This window comes from Palaemon carinicauda, chromosome 6, assembly GCF_036898095.1.
Source record: "Palaemon carinicauda isolate YSFRI2023 chromosome 6, ASM3689809v2, whole genome shotgun sequence".
Lineage (NCBI taxonomy): Eukaryota > Metazoa > Arthropoda > Malacostraca > Decapoda > Palaemonidae > Palaemon > Palaemon carinicauda.
In genome coordinates, this window is record NC_090730.1 from 115,025,625 (window position 1) to 115,050,460 (window position 24,836).

Sequence of the window (24,836 nt, forward strand, 5' to 3'; positions counted from 1 at the left end):
ATATCATTTTGAATATTTTGTGAGATAAGGTTGAGAATATAGAATTTATATTTATTTATTTTATAACAAACAAACAAAAAAAACATAAGAGAAGTCCAAAAAGAATGCATAGTAGATAGTGGATGTAAGTTTTGTATAGACCCGAATTTCCATTTTATATGTCTGTTTTATTATAAACATCATTAGAACCATGGCTTAAATACAGAATACAGAAGGAATGGTCTTATCAGCGGGGAAAAAATAACATTCAGGATTTTGTTTTGCCACGGCTGAAGCAATTTTTTACAAAAATCAAAACAGCATCAGCAAAACTGATTATTGAATAGGTCTTATTGTAAAAAAATCAGTTAATACCATCGGGCCTGTTTGCCCGGTCATTTCAAGAGAATTTTCAGGTCATGGACGGTATCAAATTCTGTTAGCCATACCGTTCACATTAGTCCCGCCCCTGATTACCATTATATCATAATTTTCATACAGACACATACCGGTCGAGATGGGGTGTTCAAAAAATGGTCCCCTCAGTTTTCATCATTTTGATAAGCTTTAGAAAACAGTGAGAATGAATAAACAAATAACTCATTATGAAACCACAGGAAGAATGAGTACCCATCATATATATATATATATATATATATTATATATATATATATATATATATATATATATATATATATATATGTGTGTGTGTGTGTGTGTATATATATATATATATATATATATATATATATATATATATATATATATATATATATATATATATATATATATATATATATATAGTGTTCGTACATATTTTCAATATTCACTCCTATTTCGGTGGGAGTAGCTCTTATAAGCTTAGTCGTCGAAATTCTTTTACTTTATGTATGTGGATACATAATAATAATAATAATAATAATAATAATAATAATAATAATAATAATAATAATAAACTGCAAGAGTACAAGGGCTACTTTCGAAGTTTGTTGTTGAGAGAAGAAGAAGACTTTTACCCGTACTGTCAAATGACATTCTGCCATCTGCGTCATCCACGTAAACAATGGCTGTCAGCTTAAGGGATAAGCAGATCGGTAATATATACTACTTCAAGATATGTCCATATATGTACTATTTTTTTGGTTATTGTGCAACAGTGCCTTAGGTAGAATTTCCGATCATGTCATGTCAGTTTCATAACCCATACATTTGATTTTGTGTCATTTTCGCCAGCTGGGGATTCGTCAAGTTTTATCGGTATTATCGACTGTATTACAGGGTAATGTAACCTAGGGATAAAAACTTCGTTTTTTCTATTGAAAAGGTCCGCTCTCACCAGGTCGTTTTATGTATTATTTCTACATCGTGACTTTAGATCCATATGATTAGTAGTCGTTCCAGTCTTCCGTTGCGTCCACAAACTGGTACTATATCAGATGTGTGTGGGGGGGGGGGCGAAAACTCGAACCTAAATGATACTGTTGGAGCTTTTGTATAACGACGGACCTGGCCTCCCACGTGAAAAAATGGTATTTTATTTATGAACATTAATAATGTAGCGTATTTTAACTTAGTTCACTATATCAAGGAAGTGTTTTGTAGTATTTCTGTATAATATCTGTTGCAAATGCCTAGTTCTTTTAAAAATCAAGTAAAACGTTAGCGAGTTCCAATATTATTCTTTTCATGGGCACGGGCAGCTCTGTAAATCTCATTCTACTAGGTAGAAGCTTCGTAAATCTCATTCTATTAGGTGGTAAATTTATCTTCTCAATGCGTACGCATAGAACCAATCTGTTTTGGTTGTTGGCTCCACCTTTCAACTTCTGTTATTGGAAGTAATTTTATGACGTCTTAATATTTGCCTTCTACACCAATCATCAGTATCCTGAGTTTGTTTATTTGTTACTGTATCTACAACCACTCAAATCACCTGTTTCATCTCTTGTGGCTTAACTCTTATTGATTTCAGCCAATAACAAACGTTTTTGGAATTACGTAATACTTTTGACGTTTTGCCATTCGAAGACAGGTGCTTCAGGCCACTTTTTCGACAATTAGCCAATCTACAACTGCCATCTACAAACATACCTGATTCTCTTCAAAATACTATGGTTTGGTTGGTCCTCGTTAAAGAGATGATGACGTCAATTGGCACACTTTATGTAACTGGCTGTCAGTTTATGACGTTTTCATTGTTAACCAATCAGAAAACAATACTGTTCCAACAGACCAAGGATTTTCTTTTCCGCCATCAGTTTAAAGGTATGGATGGTGAAATTCAGTTGTGTGACTTGTGAGCTCTATTATTTTTGGGGAATAGGCAAATATGGTGGTGGTGCATATCCCGAACATGCAAAATATGCGTATGATTTTTTCCGTCAACATTCTGTGTTACCTTTTCAGTGTTCAGTGTCCTAAGTGTCAGAAACAATTACTTTTTAGGGAAGATAAGCATATTTGGTATTGTAGTTCTACTGTGGTGATTGCTAAAACAAAGAAACGCCGGCGATGTGGGTATCAAGTTTCAGATTATAAAGGTACCTTTTTAGATGGTACTTATCTTCCTGCTTGGAAACTATTATTATTTATTAATCATTGGGTCAATAAATTGTGGAACCATCATACTGTAATAGATTCTCTTGAAATTAGTAGAGCAACCAGTGTTGTCTCTTGAAATTAGTAGAGCAACCAGTGTTGATTGGCGTAGTTTTTGTTGTGAAGTTGCTGAATATTATTTTGATAATCAAGAACCAATTGGTGGTGATGGTGTTATAATAGAAATAGATGAATCTCATTTTGGCAAACGTAAATTTGACAGGGGCCGTCCTCTCAGTGATATTTGGGGGGGATTGAGAGGGAATCCAAGAAATTTTTTATACTGCCTTTAGTGGAGCTTTTGCCTCGAGAACGTTCAGCTGAAAATCTTATTCCTTTAATCCAGAAATATATTAAGAGTGGCTCGTGTATTAATAGCGACAAGTGGCGTGCGTATAACAAGCTGTCATCTATGGGTTATATACATAACGCGGTGAATCATTCGGAAAACTTTGTAGACCCTGATAATTCATTGGTACATACTCAAAATATTGAAAGACTTTGGAGGGATCTCAAAGAGTGGATCAAGCGGCCTGGAAATCTCTCACAATATTTTAAGCAATATATATCTCGCTATTTATTTTTGAAACAATACCCTGAAAATCAGCGACTACATTATTTTTGTAAAACTGCTGCATTGCTGTACCCTCCTCAAGGAGAGAGGCAACGGCCCAAGAGGCACATGAAGAGGAGGAGGAGGAGGAGGAGGGCCAGCAGCCCCATTGTTCAGGCTTGTAAGACAGAGTAATGGTGAGTATAATATTTATTTCTGTAGTATTAGGTACCGATCAGGTATTATTTTAGTTATGGACATTAATAAGGTAACCTAGTTCTTATACAAATCAAGAAAAACGTTAGGTTAGGTTAGTGGTCCCCCGCCATTCAGGTGCAGATATATTCAGTGACAGGTTAGGTTAGTGCACAACTACAATGTAACATGCAATAACTGGTCATATAGTGCATTTGTATGCCATTTTCTCATTTAAAATTCTTGGATCGGGTTTTCCCATTTCCAGTGTTTTTATATATTTCAAATTCAGTGTATACCTGTATACCAGTCCATTTTTATGTTTGAGTGTTATTTTAGGTTTTTTTCCTCCATTTTGCCGTGTTTTTACCTACTTCGTCTCCCCCACCCAAAACCCCGCTTCCCAAGGAGGTTCCCCCAGATTGTTATCTATAGGGGATGGGTGGTGGAAGGATAAGTATTCATTTGCGATGAAAATAAACCTCAAAATCATTCAAATACCATAATAATACAACAGAAAACCTATATTTTATGTTGAAAGCAATTAATGTCCATAAGTAAAATGATACTGGAAAAATTGTAGTTTCCTTTCCATTTTATAGGCATTCGTAAGCCATGGCAGTTGTACTACAAAACCTCCACACAAGAACACCACTTAACCTAAACTCCCCCTCCCCCAGCCAACCCAGCTTACGAGCCATGTCCTTACCTATTTACGTAATGGGGGTAAACCCCCTCTGTGACTCCCTTTAGACTACCATATTCTTAGCTTACTCTGTGTTTGCTTTGCAACCTGCTTCGCTCCTAGCAAGGTAACACATTCATATTTTGTAATGGAAATCTAGTTTACAAGTAATAAGAAAGTTTCACGTCCCAATAATCTACATTCAACACGTTGATTGGGTTGCATCATCTTTCGAAGGGAATTTTTCTTTTTGAGTTTATGAGAATGACAAGACACATGTACTGTGGTACAATATATGGAAAGCAAGGTAATATAACAAAACCATCTTCACAAGATAGTTTGGATCTTTCAAAAAACTTCCACTTTGCTTGACAATCATCCTGCTGCATGAACTAGGCTATTTGAATTGCAGCAAAAAAAAAAAATGTGTGCTTACCATTTTAAGATAATTTTCCATTGTAAGCAAAACTTTTTCATCAACACTACGCTTTGAACAAATGCCGAAGTAGTTACCCAGGAGTACTATCTTATGTAAATAAGATGTGAACTCGCTTTGTTGGGTGAAGTTAATAACTCTCGCCAATTTTGGATTGTTCGGGTTATAGAAATAATTACTTATATCTTTTCAAACTTTGTGACTTTTTTTTGGGGGGGGAGAGTACAATGTTACTATCTTCACATCTTGGCAGCTGAGAACAAGCATCTTTGATGCATGCTCGATGCTCCCATTACCCTGGTTAAATTTTGGAGATATTGAATTCTGACTAGATAAAAAAAAGAAAACCCTCTGGCAATTTCCTTGGTCAAGAGGGGGTCGATTGGGTCGTTTTAATTACTGCACCTGTTGATTAGTTCAGTGTTCCGTCGCTAAAGTGCTACTGAATTGATCAAAACGTTCTCTACGGTGAATTCCAGGAACTGTGGGAGTGAGAAAGTGCGTGTCAGGGCACAGAGCCCGTTCCACTTATAAATTTCACGGCAATTTTCGTGATTTTCAAGATAATTCTATATCTCAGTATCTCTGGTAAGTACTTACCCAGGGTATTTAGAACATTCTGAACAGGTTTTATTTTATACAGTATGTACATGTTTATGATAGAGTTGAAGATAAGGAAATTCCATCATTATGCATACACCACAAGAGTTAAAGGTATGGTAAACATTTACCTCATTACTAGCACCAATGACCCATGAAACCTCATGTTCTCCCCCTAACCCAATCTGCATTGCTGTATCCTTCATACAGGGCCTTTGCCTTCAACGTCCTACCATTTACATAACACTGGCATAGGGTATTGTGTTCTTAATCTTAGAACAAATCAAAGTATCTTTGAATGATGCAAGAAGTAAGGTTATACTGTACCAAGTACTGTCTATGTACTGTACATTGATTTGCTTGAAATTTTAGTTTGTTCCGTAACTGGAATACAAACCATGCTATTTAATAGTGAGGGTATTACTTTTGGCGTAGCTGAAATGACGAGCCATTAATTTTTAACGAGGATTAACTACCCACACCGCTAGTTAGCGGGGGTTAGGGAGGGTAGCTTGCTACCACTCCCCCCTCACACACCTGTGATTGAGCTCACTTTGCTTTCGGCTTGGATGGTGAACAGACGTTGCTGTTCTTCATCCTCGCCGACAATTGGCAGCCATTAATGCTTTTTGCTTTTTCTTTTTTCTTTGTGTGTGTGTGTGTGTGTGGAGTTGACTTCTGCAACCATGCTCACCTGCCCTGGACTCTCCAACCGCCCCTGTGGAACATTTATGTCGGCAGTCGAGACTGATCCTCACGCCCTTTGTCCTTCTTGCAGAGGTCAACGGTGTGATAGTGTCAACAAGTGTAGGGAGTGGTCTTCCCAGTGGGAGAGGTTTTCGCAACTGCGGAAGAAGAAGTCCAAGCGGGATATTTCTCTTTCAAAGATTGCTTCAAAGGGAGAAAACCCCAAGGCCTCTTCTTCCGTCGCCCAAACCTCCTCCGAAGCTCCTACTCGGTCGGTCTCTTTCGAGAGACCGTCGAGTAGTAGCGTAGACCAATTTATTTCTGACCAACCCTGGGTCTCAAGAGATGAGTTTGTTTCCCCCTAGCGAAGCAGCACCACCTCTCCCCCCGGGGAATCCTTGACACTAACCTCCGTGTTTCAGATTTGGTCCTCCTTGGGGCTCACAGGTTCGCCCTCCAAGGAGGCATTGCTTGAGTTCATCCGCATGGGTGCTTCTGTCAAGCAATCGTCGTCGCCGTCAGAGGTAGATCCCCTGACACTTGTCGACGTTGTTGTGTCAGAGGTGTCTCATGCGACATCACCCATCTCCTCTGCCACTCCAAACTCTACTGTAGCTGCCGACTTAGTTTCCCCAGTTCCTGACCATCCTCCGAGGGGGAAACTTAAGTTCATCATCGGTCTCTCCTCTTTGGACGACTGCTGACAGTCAGCTTGCTGATCCAACGGCCCCAGAGGGCACATCCGTCGGAAGGCTCGCCTTCCTCTTCGCCTTAGAGGCCTTCCTTCACTTGCGGAGCCTCTTTGGTTCAACGTCTTCAATGCAGTCCCCCGCAGAGGAGCCTCTAGACCAATCATCCATCACTGCACCTGCAGCCAGTCTTGTGACTTCGGTCCTGGACCTCTCTGCAGATCGTTCGCGATCTCCTTCGGTGGTTGGTCATCCTTGTAAAGGACACGTTGACCATCCATCCAATATACCTGCCGACCTTCCATCGCCGTTCCTGTATGAGCCTAAGAAAGCCCCTCCAAAGTGCGCTATTGTGTGCCATCACTCTCGCCCTGCACACCACTCGCCTTGACCAGCAGCTCGTCATTCACCAACGCTTCAGCGCACCACCTCTCTTGCTCGCCCTCACAGAGGGAGCGCCATTGATCTCATGCGCGCCAGCGCTCTCCTGCACCCATGCGCACCTGCGCCCACGCGCCCACTATCTCCTACGCGCCAGCACCCACCTGCACGCCAGCACTCTCCTGCGTGCCAAATTTCTCCTACGCGCCAATGTTCTCCTGTGCGCCAACATGAGCACCCCAAATCACCTGCGCACCCGTGCTCTCCTGAGCGCCATCTTGCGCACCAGCAGAAACCTGTGCGCCATCACTCTCCTGCGCGCAAGTTCGTAGGGGAGGCGACAACCTTGTTGCCCTCACCTGCGCGCACACACAGAAATGTGCACACGCGCCAACACACTCCCGCGCGCCCATCATGACTCCTGCGCTCTCTCTCTCTCTCTCTCTCTCTCTCTCTCTCTCTCTCTCTCTCTCTCTCTCTCTCTCTCTCTCCCTCCTACGGACGTGCGCCAACACTCCCGCGTGCTCATCATGATTCTCTCTCTCTCTCTCTCTCTCTCTCTCTCTCTCTCTCTCTCTCTCTCTCCCTCTCTCCCCCCCCCTCTCTCCCCCCCCCTCTCCCCCCCCTCTCTCCCCCCCTCTCTCCCCCCCCTCTCTCTCCCCCCCTCTCTCTCTCCCCCCCCTCTCTCTCCCCCCCCCCTCTCTCTCCCCCCCCCCTCTCTCTCCCCCCCCCCTCTCTCTCCCCCCCTCTCTCTCTCCCCCCCCCTCTCTCTCTCCCCCCCCCTCTCTCCCCCCCCCTCTCTCTCCCCCCCCCCTCTCTCCCCCCCCCTCTCTCTCCCCCCCCCTCTCTCTCCCCCCCCCCCTCTCTCTCCCCCCCCCCTCTCTCTCCCCCCCCCTCTCTCTCCCCCCCCCTCTCTCTCCCCCCCCCCTCTCTCTCCCCCCCCCTCTCTCTCCCCCCCCCTCTCTCTCCCCCCCCTCTCTCTCCCCCCCCCTCTCTCTCCCCCCCCCCTCTCTCTCCCCCCCCTCTCTCTCCCCCCCCCTCTCTCTCCCCCCCCCTCTCTCTCCCCCCCCCTCTCTCTCCCCCCCCCCCTCTCTCTCCCCCCCCCCCTCTCTCTCCCCCCCCCCCCTCTCTCTCTCCCCCCCCCCCTCTCTCTCCCCCCCCCCCTCTCTCTCCCCCCCCCCCCTCTCTCCCCCCCCCTCTCTCCCCCCCCCTCTCCCCCCCCTCTCTCCCCCCCCTCTCTCCCCCCCCTCTCTCCCCCCCCCTCTCTCCCCCCCCCTCTCTCCCCCCCCTCTCTCCCCCCCCCTCTCTCCCCCCCCCTCTCTCCCCCCCCCCTCTCTCCCCCCCCCTCTCTCCCCCCCCTCTCTCTCCCGGACGCGCGCCAACACTCTCCCGCGAGCTCATCATGATTCTCCTGCGCGCGAGCACCAGTATTCTCCCTCGCGCGAGCACCAGTATTCTCCCTCGCGCGAGCACCAGTATTCTCCCTCGCGCGAGCACCAGTATTCTCCCTCGCGCGAGCACCAGTATTCTCCCTCGCGCGAGCACCAGTATTCTCCCTCGCGCGAGCACCAGTATTCTCCCTCGCGCGAGCACCAGTATTCTCCCTCGCGCGAGCACCAGTATTCTCCCTCGCGCGAGCACCAGTATTCTCCCTCGCGCGAGCACCAGTATTCTCCCTCGCGCGAGCACCAGTATTCTCCCTCGCGCGAGCACCAGTATTCTCCCTCGCGCGAGCACCAGTATTCTCCCTCGCGCGAGCACCAGTATTCTCCCTCGCGCGAGCACCAGTATTCTCCCTCGCGCGAGCACCAGTATTCTCCCTCGCGCGAGCACCAGTATTCTCCCTCGCGCAGAGCACCAGTATTCTCCCTCGCGCGAGCACCAGTATTCTCCCTCGCGCGAGCACCAGTATTCTCCTCGCGCGAGCACCAGTATTCTCCCTCGCGCGAGCACCAGTATTCTCCCTCGCGCGAGCACCAGTATTCTCCCTCGCGCGAGCACCAGTATTCTCCCTCGCGCGAGCACCAGTATTCTCCCTCGCGCGAGCACCAGTATTCTCCCTCGCGCGAGCACCAGTATTCTCCCTCGCGCGAGCACGGGCACCAACAGGCACGTCATCTGGCAAGGTCGCCATCGCCTCATTCCCCTCCCTGCAAGCGCATACCATTGCATATTGTAGGAGAAGGGAAACATTTTCATGCAGAGGGGTTCGGGATCCCTAAGCTACATTCTAAAGCAAATCCACCTATTCCAGTAACTCCTCCTAGGGAACCTTCGGTTCCTTTCCTTTCGGGGGGTCTGTCTGACAGTGCATCTTTCAGCCAGCAGCCCTGGTTCAATGCCTTGATCAGGCTTTCAAGCCTGTCCTGTCTGATCTAGGGCATGGAACCATGGCTTCCTCTACCCCTTTGAAGAGGAAAAGAGGAGTTTCGGGCGCGGTCACTTCCCCGAGGGCGAAACTGACTCCACTCATAGCATCGAGGCAAATTCCTCCTGTTCCTCAGACTAACTCTCCATCCCTTTCGTACGAAGATCTCCCGTCACCTAGGGAACCACGTTTAGAGAGACTTTCCCCCATCGCACCAATGGAGGAAATCTCTCTTCACGCCGAGAGTTCCTCGCAGTCTGAGAATTGAAGGGACATGCCACACACATCGATGTTGGAGTCTTACCTCCTTCCCCAGAAGGAATCCAAAGACTTCAAAACCATCCCAAAGTTCTCCGCTAGGGTTAGGATGGAGCCACCCAGCCACTCAGGAAATGTCCGCGACTCCCCAAGAAGAGCCTTTGGGGACAGAAGGAAACTTCGCTGCAAGTCCTACAACAGGAGACCAGCAGGAGCCAGAACATGCATTCTGGCAGGTTCTGACTCTAATGAGGGGTCTCAACGGGTTTTCCGACCCAGAGATCCCCCCTCGAGAGGGCAAAGACACGGTCCTAGAGCGCATCTTTGGTACTTAAAAACCTTCTAAGACCAGTGCAGCCCTGCCCTGGTCTCAAGGGGTGAAGAGTATCAGGGACAAGATCACCTAGCAGCTCTCCGAGATGTCCTCCTCCAACTGTTCCGGTACCACGAACAAGCTCCTCCCACCTCCTTGCGTACAGCACAGGAGGTACTTCGAGATCCTGGAGCAGCCCAGTTCAGCTCTTCCTCTTCACCACTCGCTGGAAGAGCTAACCAGGGTAATCCCTCTTGAGAGACTCCAACTGACAGGTCTCGTTCTCGGCAGCCGAGATCCCTAACCAGGAGGTCACAAAGTATGCTATGCAAGCTACTTCGTGGCTTGATATCTGGTTAGGGACCTTAAGTATCCTGATACGATCCAAGGATTTCTCCAAGGAACGTACCAGGAAAGCTATGGAAACCTTCCTTCTCTCAGGTACTCACATAATCGAGTTTCTTGCCCACCAAGTCTCGAACTTGTGGGCAAATACCATCTTGAAACGTCGAGATGCAGTAGCTGAGAGGTTCCACCAGAAGGTCCCTAGCGTCGAGATCAATAGGCTCAGACATTCCTCCATAGAGGGGTCTCATCTGTTTGAGCCTAAGGATGTGGAACATGCTGCTGAGAGGTGGAGGAAGTCTCATCAAGACTCCCTCCTCCATAGGGCTTTAACATCTAAGCCCTATAAACCTCCAGCACCACAGCAGTCCCGTCCACCCAAGACCATAATGCGACAAAAACTGCAGAGGAGACAATGGTGTCCAAGCCCTTTCTTGTCAAAGACAAAAGGCAAAAAGTCATCCAGGTGAGGTAAAAATCCTAGAGGGAGTAGCCGAGGCCGCAAACGGTAGGATAGGCAGTCCCCCTGCATTTCCACCAATGGGGGGATGCCTACAAAGTTGCGCAAACAGGTGGAAGGAACTCGGGGCCGATTCCTGGACAATCTCCGTGATCAGTCTAGGATATCGCGTTCCGTTCATAACATCTCTGCCTCCCCTGACCTGGAATCCAGTATCATTGAACTCCCTTGCCATGGGATCGGCAAGGGGGCAAGCCCTTCGGGCAGAAGTCCAAACCCTGTTGAAGAAGGGCGCTCTCCAAGAGGTCCTCGACGGATCCCCAAGCTTCTTCAGTCGACTCTTTCTTGTAAAGAAGGCGTCTGGAGGCTGGAGACCAGTTATCGACCTCTCAGCTCTGAAAAAGTTTGTCAAACAAACTCCGTTCAGCATGGAGACGGCAGACACGGTCAAACTACCAGTAAGACCACAAGACTTCATGTGCACACTGGACCGAAAGGACGCGTACTTCCAGATCCCAGTCCATCCGTCTTCAAGGGAGTACTTAAGATTCAGCCTAGACAACGGAATATACCAGTTCAAGGTGCTGTGCTTCGGTCTTTCCACAGCACCACAAGTCTTCACCAGTGTTTACCCTAGTTTCATCTTGGGCACACAGGATTGGCATCCATCGCCTCTGTTATCTGGACGACTGGCTAATCCTAGCAGACTCGGTGTCAACCCTTCTTCAACACCGAGACAAACTTCTTAGACTTTGCCAAGATCTGGGGATCATGGTAAATCTCGAGAAGTCCTTTCTGCTTCCCACTCAAAGACTGGTATACTTAGGCATGATTGTAGACACCATTCTCCACAAAGCCTTCCCATCAGTCGACAGGATAGCAAGGCTGAGAAAGGTCGCAAGACCTTTTCTCAGACGAGAAGAACTTCTTCCAGCCCAATCGTGACTACGTCTCCTCGGTCACCTTTCATCGCTGGCCCGTCTAGTTCCCAATGGTTGCCTCAGGATGAGATCCCTCCAGTGGCGACTCAAGTCCCGGTGGAATCAGGCACATGACTCCCCGGACATCCAGATCCCCATGGGACCTGCAGAACTGACAGACCTCCAGTGGTGGGTGACAGACGAGAATCTACAAAAGGGAGTGGACCTTCTCGTCCTCCACCTGGATTTGATGCTGTTTTCAGACACTTCCAAAAAAGGGTGGGGGCCCACGTGCTGCACCTCACGACCTCAGGCCTCTGGTCAGAGTCAGAAAAGTACCTCCACATAAATCTCCTAGAGATGAAGGCTGTCTTTCAGGCCCTTCAACAGTTCCAACAGTTCCTGGCAAGTCGCTCTGTGGTCTTGATGAGCAACAACACCACAGTAGTGGCCTTCATCAACAAACAAGGAGGTACTTTTTCGCAGCAACTATCCCATCTAGCAGTAGAGATATTGAGATGGGCCGAAATCCACTCGATACCACTATCGCCACGCTTTATTCCAGGCAAAAGGAATGTGCTCGCTGACAACCTGAGGAGAGCATCTCAGATAGTGAGTACCGAGTGGTCTTTGGATCATCTAGTAGCCAACAAAGTCCTGAATTTTTGGGGTTCACCGACTGTGGACCTCTTCGCAATGGCCCTGAACTTCAGGCTCCCGCTGTACTGTTCCCCAGTCCCAGACCCCAGGCTCTCGGGCAAGATGCTTTCCAACAACGGTGGGACAGCATCGACGTTTACGCCTTTCCCCCGTTCTGTCTGATGAGGAGAGTACTCAACAAGACCAGAACCTCGGTCAATCTTTCAATGACCCTCATAGCTCTGCTCATCACGCAGAATGGTTCCCGGACCTTCTGCAACTCCTAACAAAGCCTCCAAGAGAACTCTCTCCACGACACAATTTACTCAAATAACCACATGGCAACATCTTCCACAAAGCCGACTTCACGCCTGGAAGCTATCCAGCATTTCCTCTCTCAGAGAGTATTTTCGCAAGAAGTTGCGATCAGGATGTGTGGACATCTGCGAAAATCATCAGCAGCAGTCTACTAGGCAAAGTGGAAAGTCTTCTGTGGTTGGTGTCGTGGAAGGGGTATCTCTCCACTCGATGCCACTATTCCAGCAATAGCGGAGTTCCTCGTGTATTTGCGTGAAGAAATGCGCTTATCAGTCTCGGCAGTGAAAGGCTATCGGTCAGCCTTAAGCCTCGCCTTCAGACTGAAAGGAATGGACATTTCTTCATCGCTAGAACTTTCTCTTCTCATACGGAGTTATTAACTTACCTGCCCCAGTCAGAAGTGAGACCCCACCCATGGAACGGGGTTCGAGTTCTCAGGTCTCTTATAAGACCTCCCTATGAACCTTTACGCCAGGCAACAGATCGCCACCTGACTTGGAAGACGGTGTTCCTGCTAGCTTTGGCCTCGGCCAAGCGAGTGAGCGAACTTCATGGTCTCTCATACATCGCCCATTCAAGGGGATGGGGAGAGGTAATGTTCAGCTTCGTCCCTGAGTTTATTGCTAAGACTCAGAACCCGGGAGTAGCGGATCCTCGACTCGACTCCTTCCGGATTTCTAGTCTCCGTACTGTAACAGATGACCCAGACCATCTCTTACTATGCCCAGTAAGGAGTTTGAGGCTGTACCTCAAGAGAACAACTGCAGCCCATCCTCGTGTACCTGCACTATTCTTCAGCACAGGAAGGACCAAGAGGAGGGTCACCAAGAACGCCCCAGAGCACATGATGTCAGGGGCATAGCTACGTCCCTGGCCTTCAAAAAAAATTACTCAGTGACGCAGGTTCTTCAAGCTGGAGTGTGGAAACGTCAAAACACGTTCACATCCCATTATCTGCAAGATGTGACCCACAGGAGACTCGATACGTTTTCTATCGGTCCTGTGGTGGCTGCACAACAGCTGTTTCAAAACTTCAAGCTCCTTATTGGACAAGTAGCAGAAGGTTGAGGGCATTGTTACCCGGTTTTAGTCTGCATGAATAAAAAGGTTTGACTGGCCCTTATTCTTCTCTTCATTCTCCCCTCTCTTGGGGAAAGCAGCATCCTGGGTTCTCTGCATAGCTGACCTCAAACCACGGCAGATAAACCATGCTCCTTTGTGTACCTAGTATTGAGATTAATACTTTTTCGTCGCCATACCCTGACGAGGGGGTATTGGGAAAGTCCTAGTGCACAGTTTTCCATCTAAAGAACTTCGGAATAACTTTCTAGAACGAGTCACATTTCTACATACCTTCACACACAGCTTGCCTAGGCCGTGAACCTTGCGTAGCAAGGTTTTAGCGAGGCGCAGGGACTGTTTATTCCTTGAGTTCTAACACACTCGGATAAGGAGCCAGATTGGCTGGGACGTCCACCCTTCCTAATGGGTGAGTCACCCCTATTAAATAGCGTGGTTTGTATTCCAGTTACGGAACAAATGACAAATTCGTGGATAATTTGTATTTTACTTAACTATACAAACCTTAGCTATTTAACCAAACTTGCCCGCCAGCCCTATCCCCCTTGAAGTCCTACCTCCAAGCAAAGTGAGCTCAATCACAGGTGCGTAAGGGGGAGCGGTAGCAAGCTATCCTCGCTTACTAGCGGTGTGGGTAGTTAACCCTTGTTAAAAATTAATGGCTCGTCATTTCAGCTACGCCAAAAGTACAGTAATACCCCCCCTATTAAATAGCTAAGGTTTGTATAGTTAGGAAAAATGCAAATTATCTTCTAATTTGTTATATTGCTGTATGATAACAATATTTGTAATGAAAATGACAGGTGTTCCTAGCCTATTTATAGGTAATTTAAATGATTATGAAAATATGGTGCAAATGTATTAATACTCTGGAATTTATGTCTGAAAAACATTTTAAAATGGGATAAAACTTACTGTTCCCCACCTAACCCAACCTATGACTCATATTCCTCCCTCAGGCTTGCCTTTCTTCAGCTAATCCTAAGTCAAGTCACATCATTGTGTTTTCTTCCTGACTGGTATCCTAATTGAAACAATTTTCCTGACATATTTGATAGTTTAGCCCATCCTTTAAAATTGAAAATACTTTAGTTTTTTCCATCGATTAGTGTCATCAAAATTGTTTAAACACACAAGTAACGCCTCTTATTCCATCCTAAAAGGTAATAGCCCCATGTTTGGAATGAACCCAGTAAAGACATTCTTATTAACTAAGTATCAAAGAACAGTTTCAATTTGTCGTGATCAGAGCTAGCATTTCTCTAGGTGGGAAGAGTGTTGACTGATCGAGAAAGTCACGTGATAGTGAAAACATGTCTGATTGGACCGAAGCTCTGTCTTCGGAAATTTTATGACCTGTGTGAAGGACCTTCTTGTGGTAGGAGTTTAGATAAAAAAAACTTGGTTGAAAATAGAATGGTAAGAGTAGTCAGAAGTTTTTGACAAAAATATGTATCTCGGTTATTAGTCATGGGATATAGGGTATGGGATTCTAAATACTGTATTGGGTTTGATATCTACTTGATTATAACATTAACAGTGTTCAAACTAATATTGTACTATGCTATAGTAAAACCTTGATTTGATATGTAAACATGGCTTGTGGGAAAAGTTTAGTAGAGGGAAATCTTTTTGCACAAAAAAATATGTCAATAGAAATACAGTACATTCTAAGTTGTATTTTGAATGGATGGTATATGTGAATGATGAGGGTCATAAGTTCAAACCCAGGAAATAAGTATCAAAATATCAAAAATACTGCTATGAGTTTCTTAGTATTAGGTGCACTGTTGCAATTTGTAATGAATGTATTGTTTATTTTTCAATGAGAATGAATGGATTATTGGACATTCCCCAGTGTTAGGAAAAGATATTCTGGTGGGACCCTGGCAAAACTGTCAAAATTTATGTCGGTTACAGTTTGTTCCAATACTCAATATAAACTCTTTTGCTCTTTGTAGGGAATATACTTTCGACGAACCTGGAAACTAGCCATAAGCCTTTTAGCGAAGTATAACCATCCACCGCTAGTAAGCGGGGATGTACTGGCCTCCTAGCTCACTGCTCGCACACTCACCTGTGATACATCGTCGCTTTTGACTTGGTAGACTGTAGACGTTCCATCTCTCTCCTGTTAAAAACTTCCTTTGATTTTTTGTCCTTTCAAGGAGTTCTTGCAGGTTTGTCCTGGCCGTGAAGGGCACCTTCATGTCAGCTGCTGAGACCGATCCCCATTCCCTGTGTACTGCTTGGAGAGGTCACTTGCTCGCAGTAATCACCTCGTAACGAGTGTTGCGAGTAGCCATCCTCCCAGTGGGTGAGGTGTGGTCGACGATGGAGGAAGAAGTTTAAAGGGATTCTTCTCCTTCAGGGTTTTCCTCGAAGGTGAAGTACTTCCAACTTTTTTTCTCCGTCGCCTCGATCCCTCCTCCTTCGGAAGATGGTCAAGTAAGAGTGATGGCCACTTAGGAATAGCTTTTTACGAGTTCTGCAGTTAAGGGCACAGCAAGAGTGCATATCTGCCTCCCGAAGTATTGAACACAGTCGTCCTTTCCTAGACACTGTGGGTAATGCACCAACAGTTTCTCTTGCTCTTATCTGCAGCTCTTTCTGCATCTGCTCCCTTCGTTCCTACAGCTCGGCACACGAATGAGAGAAATTGCAATCGGTACTCCCCGAAGTTACCAGCCATGGTTTTTTCTCTCGTACCTGCTATTGCTTGAGTACGAGGGTAACCCAGAAGCTGCTTGAAAGAGAGCAATTTCAACCGGTGCTCCTCAGAGTTACCAGTTGGGGTTTTCTCTCGTGCCTCTTAATGCTGGAGTATAAGGGTAACCCAGAACCTGACTTAGGTTACTCTTCGTAGCTTGCTAATTATGCAAACTGCCCTCAGATAGAGTACTGAGGCCCTGTAGTGTTTGAAGCAGTGAGCTTCTCCATCTGCTGTAAAGTTGTTCTCTCGTCTGCGAGCGAGGCCCTCCTCACCTGTGGAGTTCCCCGGTTGAGAGTTCGGAGCATGTGCTCGATTCGTCGGGTTTTGTTCCAGCTCTTCGGACAATGAGTCTTGTGGGCCAAAGCAGCGTCAATGATCTTAGATGTCAGGATGCCAGAAAACTCCAAATCAATCAATTTGGGAGCCATAACCCTTCTGGATTATTGTCTCAGAAGGTGATGCTGGCCAACCACTTGCAGTCTTCACCTCTCCCATTGTGTCCCCTGGGTCACATGTCTCGTGAGCAATAGTCCTTCGAGGTTATTGACCCAGATGGCGATGCCTGCCGATCGCTTGTTGTCGCATATCCCATCGTTTCCCTGGGGCTTAACGGGTCTTGTGAGATATAATCCTTTGGGGTTATTGCCGCATAGAGTGATGCCTGCCAGCTGCTTGCAGTTGCCGACTCTCACCATTGTGTCCATAGGGTACAGCAAAGCTCTTGGAGTTTTGTGAGGCTAGGCCCTTCAGAGCTGCCTCCTCCTGGTTTTCCTACCCTTATGGGGGAAAGCTTGGTTTTTCTGCGGTGCATTAACACAGAAAACCCTTTTTCAGCCTTACTCATGTCTCCTAATAAAGGAGTATATTACACTACAGTACTGTACTCGACAACCTCCGCCGGGGACGCTGACGAGTGTTCTTCTCATGCATGAAAGACCAAACCCTCGCGAGTGAGTTCCTCTCGCAGATGAGTGTACAGTATCTCAAACACTGAGCTCTGGCAACACCTCTACCCTTCTTCATGAGAAAGAGAGTCCACTCAGACACTAAATGTTTGCGAATTGCACGGGCGAGCTCCTCTTGCTAACTTTGGTATGCTCGAATGCTGAACTCTGACAACATCTCTTACCTATTCATGAGAGAGCCTACCTGGACTCTAAGCATTAACAAGGTGTGCTGGTGATCTCCTCTCTCAGACAAGGTCTGTGCAACTACAGTTACTCACCAATGCCCCCATAGTGAGTTTCTCGCATAAAGCTACTTTGGTTGCACATGCACTCTCCACCTTTACGATTGCCAGATCTCGAAAGGGAGGGGGAAACCTGTAGCAATATAATCCCCCGGGGTTTTTTGCCGCAACTAGGAATGCTTGCCGACCATTTGGGACCTCCGTATCCCACCACCGTGCCCCCAGGGCAAAACGACTCGTATGAGACATAATCCTTGAGGTTATTATCTCTGACTTTTCCTCTCTACGGGATAGCTCTTAGGAATTCTTACATGATATTGGCCTCTGATCTCTTTTAATCTCCGCCTCAACCCGTCATGCCCCCAGGGCACAATGGGTTGGTGAGACATAATCCTTCACGGTTATTCCCTTAATCCTCTATTCCTGAGGGTATGAAATCAGCTCGTGGGCGGATGGGCAAGTGCCTACTACAGACAAACGTCTGATCGTTTTATTAGCTGCAAATGCTCCTCGTAGTCGGTCACATGCCCACGAACATGTTCACAATGCTTGGACTAGTTAACGATCATTTCCAATTAAGCAACGATGTTTTGCTTCGTCGTACACACATTGTTCCCACAAGCGATTCCACGAGCTACCTCAAGGGTGCTCACAACCATCAAGGAGCCATGTTCACGATGTTCAAGCTCATGCACAAACACTCACTCTGATTGTGGGAAGGTACATTTCGACACACCCGCATGCAGAAAAGCATGTTAATAATGCATGCCAGTGATGAGTAGCAAGAGAATAAAGGACACTTGGTTTCATCCCATTTGATGCCAGAAACCAAACAAATTGGAACTGGTTCCAGTTGAGACTGTATTTCTTAAGGAAAATCAGGTTATCTATGACCCTCTTACCTTGACATAGGTAGTCTGCCCTCATTTGGGCTCATCCTCATCCTCGTCGTAAGGGATACCTGTCATTAGGGAGGAGGTGGTGTCGTTTATGAAATTTTCTCGATGTTTTCCAATCGAACCACCTGGATGACAAAGATATGTCTCAATCAATCTTGTCTTTCGGAAGTAGTTGCTTGCTACCAATCGTTTGTTTAACAGCAATCAACTAGGGATGTTTGCTGTAGTGCCATTATCCATTAGAAATAACGAAGCTACTCCGGGTGTTTACCAGTCTGGAAGCAGACATAAGCGACCAACTGCCATTCTAGCAAAGGCAGTTGGACTAGATTCATCATCCCTTTGCAGAGACAGTTGCTTGCAACTGATCGCATGACTCGACACCAGTTGACTTGAAATTTTTACTTGTTAAACAGCCCTTCGACACCCTCTGGAACTCGGATGAGAGTTGATCTTGGTTCTTCTTAATTGAACCCTCCGAACCCTCGGGGTTTGTCAACAGACACAATCCCCGGATGGTGCTGGCTACCCTACTGGGTAATTAGCTGACCAGGTAGCTCAGAGTCTGTCCCAATTTCTGACGGAAGCAGAAAGGAAGACTAGTTTTCACCTGGAAGGATTGCTTGTACAACCTGTCTCCCTTTTTCCTCAAGTTATGATATGAGCTAGAGCATGCTATATTGGGCTTCAAGGAGGGAAGTCAATGGCAGGGCATCTCTGTCTCCTGTCTTACCGGGGGAAGATCTCACAGAAGTTGCGGAATGTAAAAGACCCTAGGGTCTGATCCTTGGACGATCCTAATCCTCTGCACGAAGGGACACGTGCTTCCTCATTTCCCCTTTGACCACTGGTTATCACTGAAGGTTATCCTCCAAGGATATGCCTAGAGTTATCCTTTCAGATATTATTTGCTAGTACAGGCTGCGAGGCTCTTGGTACGCTCAATCCCTCAAGTGTTCCCAAAAATGTTCACTCTAATTGAACCCGGGGTTAATGCCAATGCAGATTGCCCTCCTCATCCCTTAGACCAGTAGTTGAATTCTAGCAGACTCAGTGGAGATGTTTTTCCAATCCTTAGTCAATCTTTTGAGTTTTTTATCTCGTTTTCAGGATAAGACCATTAGAATTCATCTCGGCAACCTCCATGAGAACTGGTATACAGTACTGTATTTAGAAAAGCAAATAACCGCTAAAGAGACAGGAAGTTGCTCCATCCAATCAGGGAAAAGGGCATAGGGAAGCGGAATGTTCCTTCCTCAAGCGAGACTTCTGAGAGATGTAATGATGGCTGTGCCTGCTGGGTACCTTGAACTTCAGAGTTCTTCGGCCATAGTGAAATTTATAGCTTAAGTTCCCTCTAGTGGCAACTGGTTCATTTGGTATTAGCTGGGATTCTGTGTACTTACAAGTCTGATAGGATCAGAGTGAAAGAGAGACAAGAGTTGGGAGGTAGAGATCACCAACCTTCTCAGGTGAGTAGATCTTCTCTCTCCTTCCCCACATTCTGTGCTGTTGGGGGAGGCATTGAAAGAAAGGGGGCGGCTCACTCATTGTGACACATGGCCTCTAAGCTATGTCCTTACACATATCGGCAGTGCATCACAAGTCTTCTTGGATTAGAATGCAATGTTGATGGCTCTTAATTTCTTTCAGTAACTTCCTTCTTGTCACACCATAATGTTTTTATATTATATAAGTATAGTGGTGGTAGTATACCCAGACATGGGTATTCTTGGCACGGCATAGAACATTCATAGATATTCTATTCACGACTAATTTCTGTCTAGCCGTTAGAAGATGCAGTTGGATGTGAAACAGTTCGATTGCCCTCTGTAATCCGATTCAGTGAGGGCAAGCACTCAGAAAACCTCAGCCTTGCTCGCCTCCATTTGAGCACGTGCCTCCTTTTGTAGGAGTACGCAATGCTACTCGCCAATCTACATGCAGGAGCATTGACAAGTATTCGTACTTTGTTTCACACAGTTTCGGCGTATGAAAACACAAACCCCAGTCTGGCGAGCGTGTCTTGCATACTGTATTGTTGCGCACGCAGCCATTGAGTGTTAGTGAAGTAGGCGGGCAAGCTCCTCTCACTGATGAAGGTCTTTGTGCAGCTTTGGTTGCACGCTCACACCTCCATAGTGAGGTTCTTACACTCGGTACTTCAGTTCTGCATGCGAGCTCGCTTTTGCGACTGACAGATCTCGCCAGAGTGAGGCTCGTAAGACATAACCTTTCGGGGTTATAGCCGGAGATGAGGATGTCTACCAACCTTTTACAGCTGCTGCCTCAGGGCACAACAAGTCTTGTGAGCCATAACCCATAGGGGCTATTGTCATAGATCTCCACTCCCTACGTATAGAGAGCTTTTTGGAGCACCCTCATGGTGTTGCCTGTCGACCAATTCTGATCACCGCCTCTCACCATCGTGTCCCCAGGGCGTAACGAGTCTCGTGGTGAAACATAATCCTTGAAGGATTGTTTCACGAGACTCGTTATGCCCTGAAGGATTAAGGTTATTGTAAGCTCGCCATCACTTAGCCCCAAAATTTCTGCCTGCAATTGCAAAGTGGTTTGTGTTAGCTATTGTGTGTGTGTGTGGGGGGGGGGTGATTGATCTTACCCCCTGCTAACTAGCAGAGGGTAATTGCGCCGTACTGAAAGTTTAACGGCTAGTTTCAGGTGTCGCCAAAACGTATCTACATAGAGAAGAGCTTCAGGTTTGTATGGTTAGGAAAAATGCAAATTATTTCCAAATTTGTCATATTTGTCCAGAAAAAATAACATTTGAAAGTAATTTGTATTTTTCCTAATTATACAAATCTGAGTTCTTTACACATACAGTACAATACTTGTCTTGCCATCAAGTTCCCTGTAGAAGTCCTGACTACAGTCAAAAGTTAACTCAGTTGCTGGGCCAGTGTTCAAGTGGGTGTTCCCCATGCTAACTAACAGAGGGTCATTGACACCTTCCTTAAAAATTTATATGGCTAAACTAGCTTGCCCTGAATCTTATCTCCTACATATAGAACTCAGGTTTGTTCCGTAATTGGAATACAAACCACGCTATTTAATATGGATATTACTTTCGGCGTAGCTGAAATAACGAGCCATTAGAATTTTAACGAGGGTTTACTACCCCCTCGCTAGTTAGCAAGGGGATAGGGAGGGGTAGCTTGCTACCCTTCCCCCCGTCACACACCTGTGATTAGCTCACTTTGCTTTTGGCTCGGGTGACGATCAGACGTGTCTGCTCCCACCCTCGCTTATATGACAGCCTTTGATCTTTGTTTTTTGCTTTTTCTTTTCAGTGTGTTTGGAAGTTGGCCTCTACCATGCGGAAGTGTCCCGGCTTACCTGTACGCCAGCGATCTTCTCCTCGCCAGCGCACATCTGCGCGCCCTCATCCTGATGCGCGCCACGCGCGCCCACGATCTCCTGCTCGCCAGCGTTCGCCTGCGTGCCCAAGATCTCCGGATCTGGGCGCAGGAGGGAAGAATCTTTCTTCTCCTTCCCGTCAGCGATCTCCTACGCGCCTTCGGACTTTGCCTACTTGCCTACACGCCATCGCGCGCAGTCTCCATCACGCGCATCTGTCCCAGCTCCTGCGGTGAGCCCTCCTGCGCGCCCACGCGCTAGGGGTATTTCCCCTGCGCGTGCTCGCACATCTTCTGGAGCTCAGCGAGTTCCTGCGCGCTCACTATCACCCCCGCGCACGCAATCGCTTGCACACCCTTTGGCGCTCCCTCTGCTTTCACCAGATCGCGCACCATCACCTGCGCGCCATCGCTCGCCAGCACGTCAACGCGCCCACTCGCCGACGCGTCATAGATTGCCTGCGCGCCCACAAGCCCCTTCACCTGTGCGCGGTCGCTCGCCAGCGCGCCATCGCTCTCCTGCACGCCAGCGCTCGCCCGCGCGCACCCTCGTCATCATCTCCGTGCGCGCGAACCAGGGAAAATCCTATCGTGCGAGCGCCAGCGCGATTCCCAGCGTGATCCCCAGCGCGATCCCCAACGCGATCCCCAGCGCGATTTGCATCAGGATTCACAGTGTGAGCCCCCGTGCAAAGCTACAGGAACGAGAGCCGCCAGGTCGTCATCTTCACCCCCCCCCCTGCAAGCGCAGATCAGCGCTCCTGCAGGAGGAGGGGAATACTCCGGATAGGTCCAGGAACCAACCTTCTTATTCCCTTTCTTTTCAGGCAGGCCCAGTTGTAGTTTCTACTCCGAAGGATCGCCTGATCCCCTTCCCTTCAGAGGGAGTCTCTGACAGCACAGCTGTCAGTAAGCAGCCTTGGTTCGGGCCCCTTGTCAGAGCCATCATGCAGGCTTTCAAACCTGCCTTCTCTGAGTTGGGCCTCAAATCAATGGCAGCTCCGACCCCACTGAAGAGGAGAGAGGAGTAGAAGTCGTGGTAACTTCTCCCAGGGCCAAGCTGGCTCCTCGGAAGTCCTTGAGGAAGGCTCTTTCCCCCCCAGACTTTCTCTCCCTCTCCTGTGGACGAGGATTTTCCGTCCTCAGGAGAGAGTACCGAGGTGAGACGTTCTCCCATCGCACCAATGGGAGAAACCCCACCTCGTGTAGGAGAATCGTCCTGGGTTGGGGCGGAGAAGAGCCCACAGACGTCGTTGTTGGAGTCCTGTATTCCTCCCAGGAGGGAACCTAAGGACTCTAAAACCATCCCCAAGTCATCCTCAAGGATTCGATTAGAGCCAACAAGACCCGCAGAGAACGTCCACTGGTCCCCCCAGGAAGAGCCTTTGGGGACGGGAGACTTTGCTGCCAGTTCTCTAGGAGGGGAGCCACAGGAGTTAGAGCATGCCTTCTGGCAGGTTTTGACCCTGATGAGGCATCTCAACGGGTTCCCGGACCCTGAGATTCCTCCTCGAGAGGGCAGAGACACGGTCCTGGACCGAGTCTTTGGCACTCAGAAGCCCGCTAAGGCCAGTGCGGCTTTGCCCTGGTCCCAAGGGGTGAAGAGTGCCAGGGATAACGTTGAGGGCCAGCTCTCCAAACTCGCCTCCTCCAGCCGTTCCACTGCTGGCAACAAGCTCCTCCCTCCTCTTCATATCCACCAGAGGAGGTACTTTGAGATCATGGAGGAGTCTTGCCTAGCTCTCCCTTTGCACCATTCGGTAAAAGAGCTCACCAAGGGAGTCCCTCTAGAGAGGTTCTCTAGCCGGCAAGTGTCTTTCTCGGCGACAGAGATCCTAAGTCAGGAGAAGGTTGCGAAGTGTGCCATGCAGGCTACTTCGTGGCTGGACGTCTGGCTGGGGTCTCTTGGCATCCTGTTGCGATCCGAGGACCTGTCTAAGGAGAGCACCAGGAAGGCCCTGGAAACCTTCCTCCTTTCGGGCACCCGCACCATTGAGTTTCTGGCCCACCAAGTCGCGAACTTGTGGGCCAATTCCATCCTGAAACGATGTGATGCGGTGGCAGAGAGGTTCCACACGAAGGTCCCAGCCGTCGAGGTCAGCAGGCTCAGACATTCTTCCCTTTTGGGAAAGAATCTGTTTGAGCCTAAAGACGTGGAACAGGCAGCTGAGAGGTGGAGGAAGTCCAACCAGGACTCTCTCCTACATAGGGCTCTTACATCAAAGCCCTATAAACCTCCAGCACCTCAACAACCTCGCCCGTCCAAGACGACGAAACCGGCAGTGGCAGCAAAGGTAACGGTGTCGAAGCCCTTTCCTGTCAAAGACAAGAAGGCAAAAAGTCCTCCAGGGGAGGGAAAAATCCTAGAGGGAGTGCCCGAGGCCACAAATGCTAGGATTGGCAATCCCCCTGCATGTCCACCAGTGGGGGGATGCCTACAAAGTTGCGCAATCAGGTGGCAACAACTCGGGGCCAATTCCTGGACGATTTCCGTAATCAGTCAGGGATATCGTGTCCCGTTCACAACATCTCTACCTCCCCTGACAGCGGATCCAATGTCGTTGAGCTCCTTTGCCATGGGATCGGGAAGGGGCCAAGCCCTACGGGCAGAAGTCAAGACCATGTTAAAGAAGGAAGCTCTCCAGGAGGTCGTCGACGGTTCCCCAGGCTGCTTCAGTCGACTCTTTCTTGTAAGGAAGGCGTCTGGAGGCTGGAGACCAGTCATCAACTTCTCAGCTCTGAACAGGTTTGTCAAACAAACCCCGTTCAGCATGGAAACAGCAGACACGGTCAGACTTGCAGTGAGACCACAAGACTTCATGTGTACACTGGACCTGAAGGACGCATACTTCCAGATCCCAGTCCATCTGTCTTCAAGGAAGTACTTAAGATTCAGCCTAGACAACAAGATCTACCAGTTCCAGGTGCTGTGTTTCGGTCTCTCCACAGCACCTCAGGTATTTACCAGAGTGTTCACCCTGTTTTCTTCGTGGGCACACAGGATCGGCATCCGTCTCCTCCGTTATCTGGACGACTGGCTGATCCTGGCACACTCGGAGTCGACCCTTCTTCGACACTGAGACAAGCTTCTGGGACTTTGCCAAGATCTAGGGATCATGGTAAATCTCAAAGTCTTCTCTGCTTCCAACTCAGC

General features: G+C 47.7%; 1 protein-coding gene across 1 annotated transcript in view; it reads left to right on the plus strand.

Annotated features, from left to right (window-relative positions):
• The first annotated feature begins 946 nt into the window (after positions 1–946).
• LOC137642622 (sec1 family domain-containing protein 1-like) overlaps positions 947–24,836 on the plus strand; it is a 129,698-nt gene continuing 105,808 nt past the window's right edge. The window contains exon 1 of the mRNA XM_068375332.1: positions 947–1,073. Within this exon, the coding sequence (XP_068231433.1) occupies positions 1,043–1,073 (31 nt within the window). The 5' untranslated portion in view covers positions 947–1,042. The remainder of the gene's footprint in view (positions 1,074–24,836) is intronic.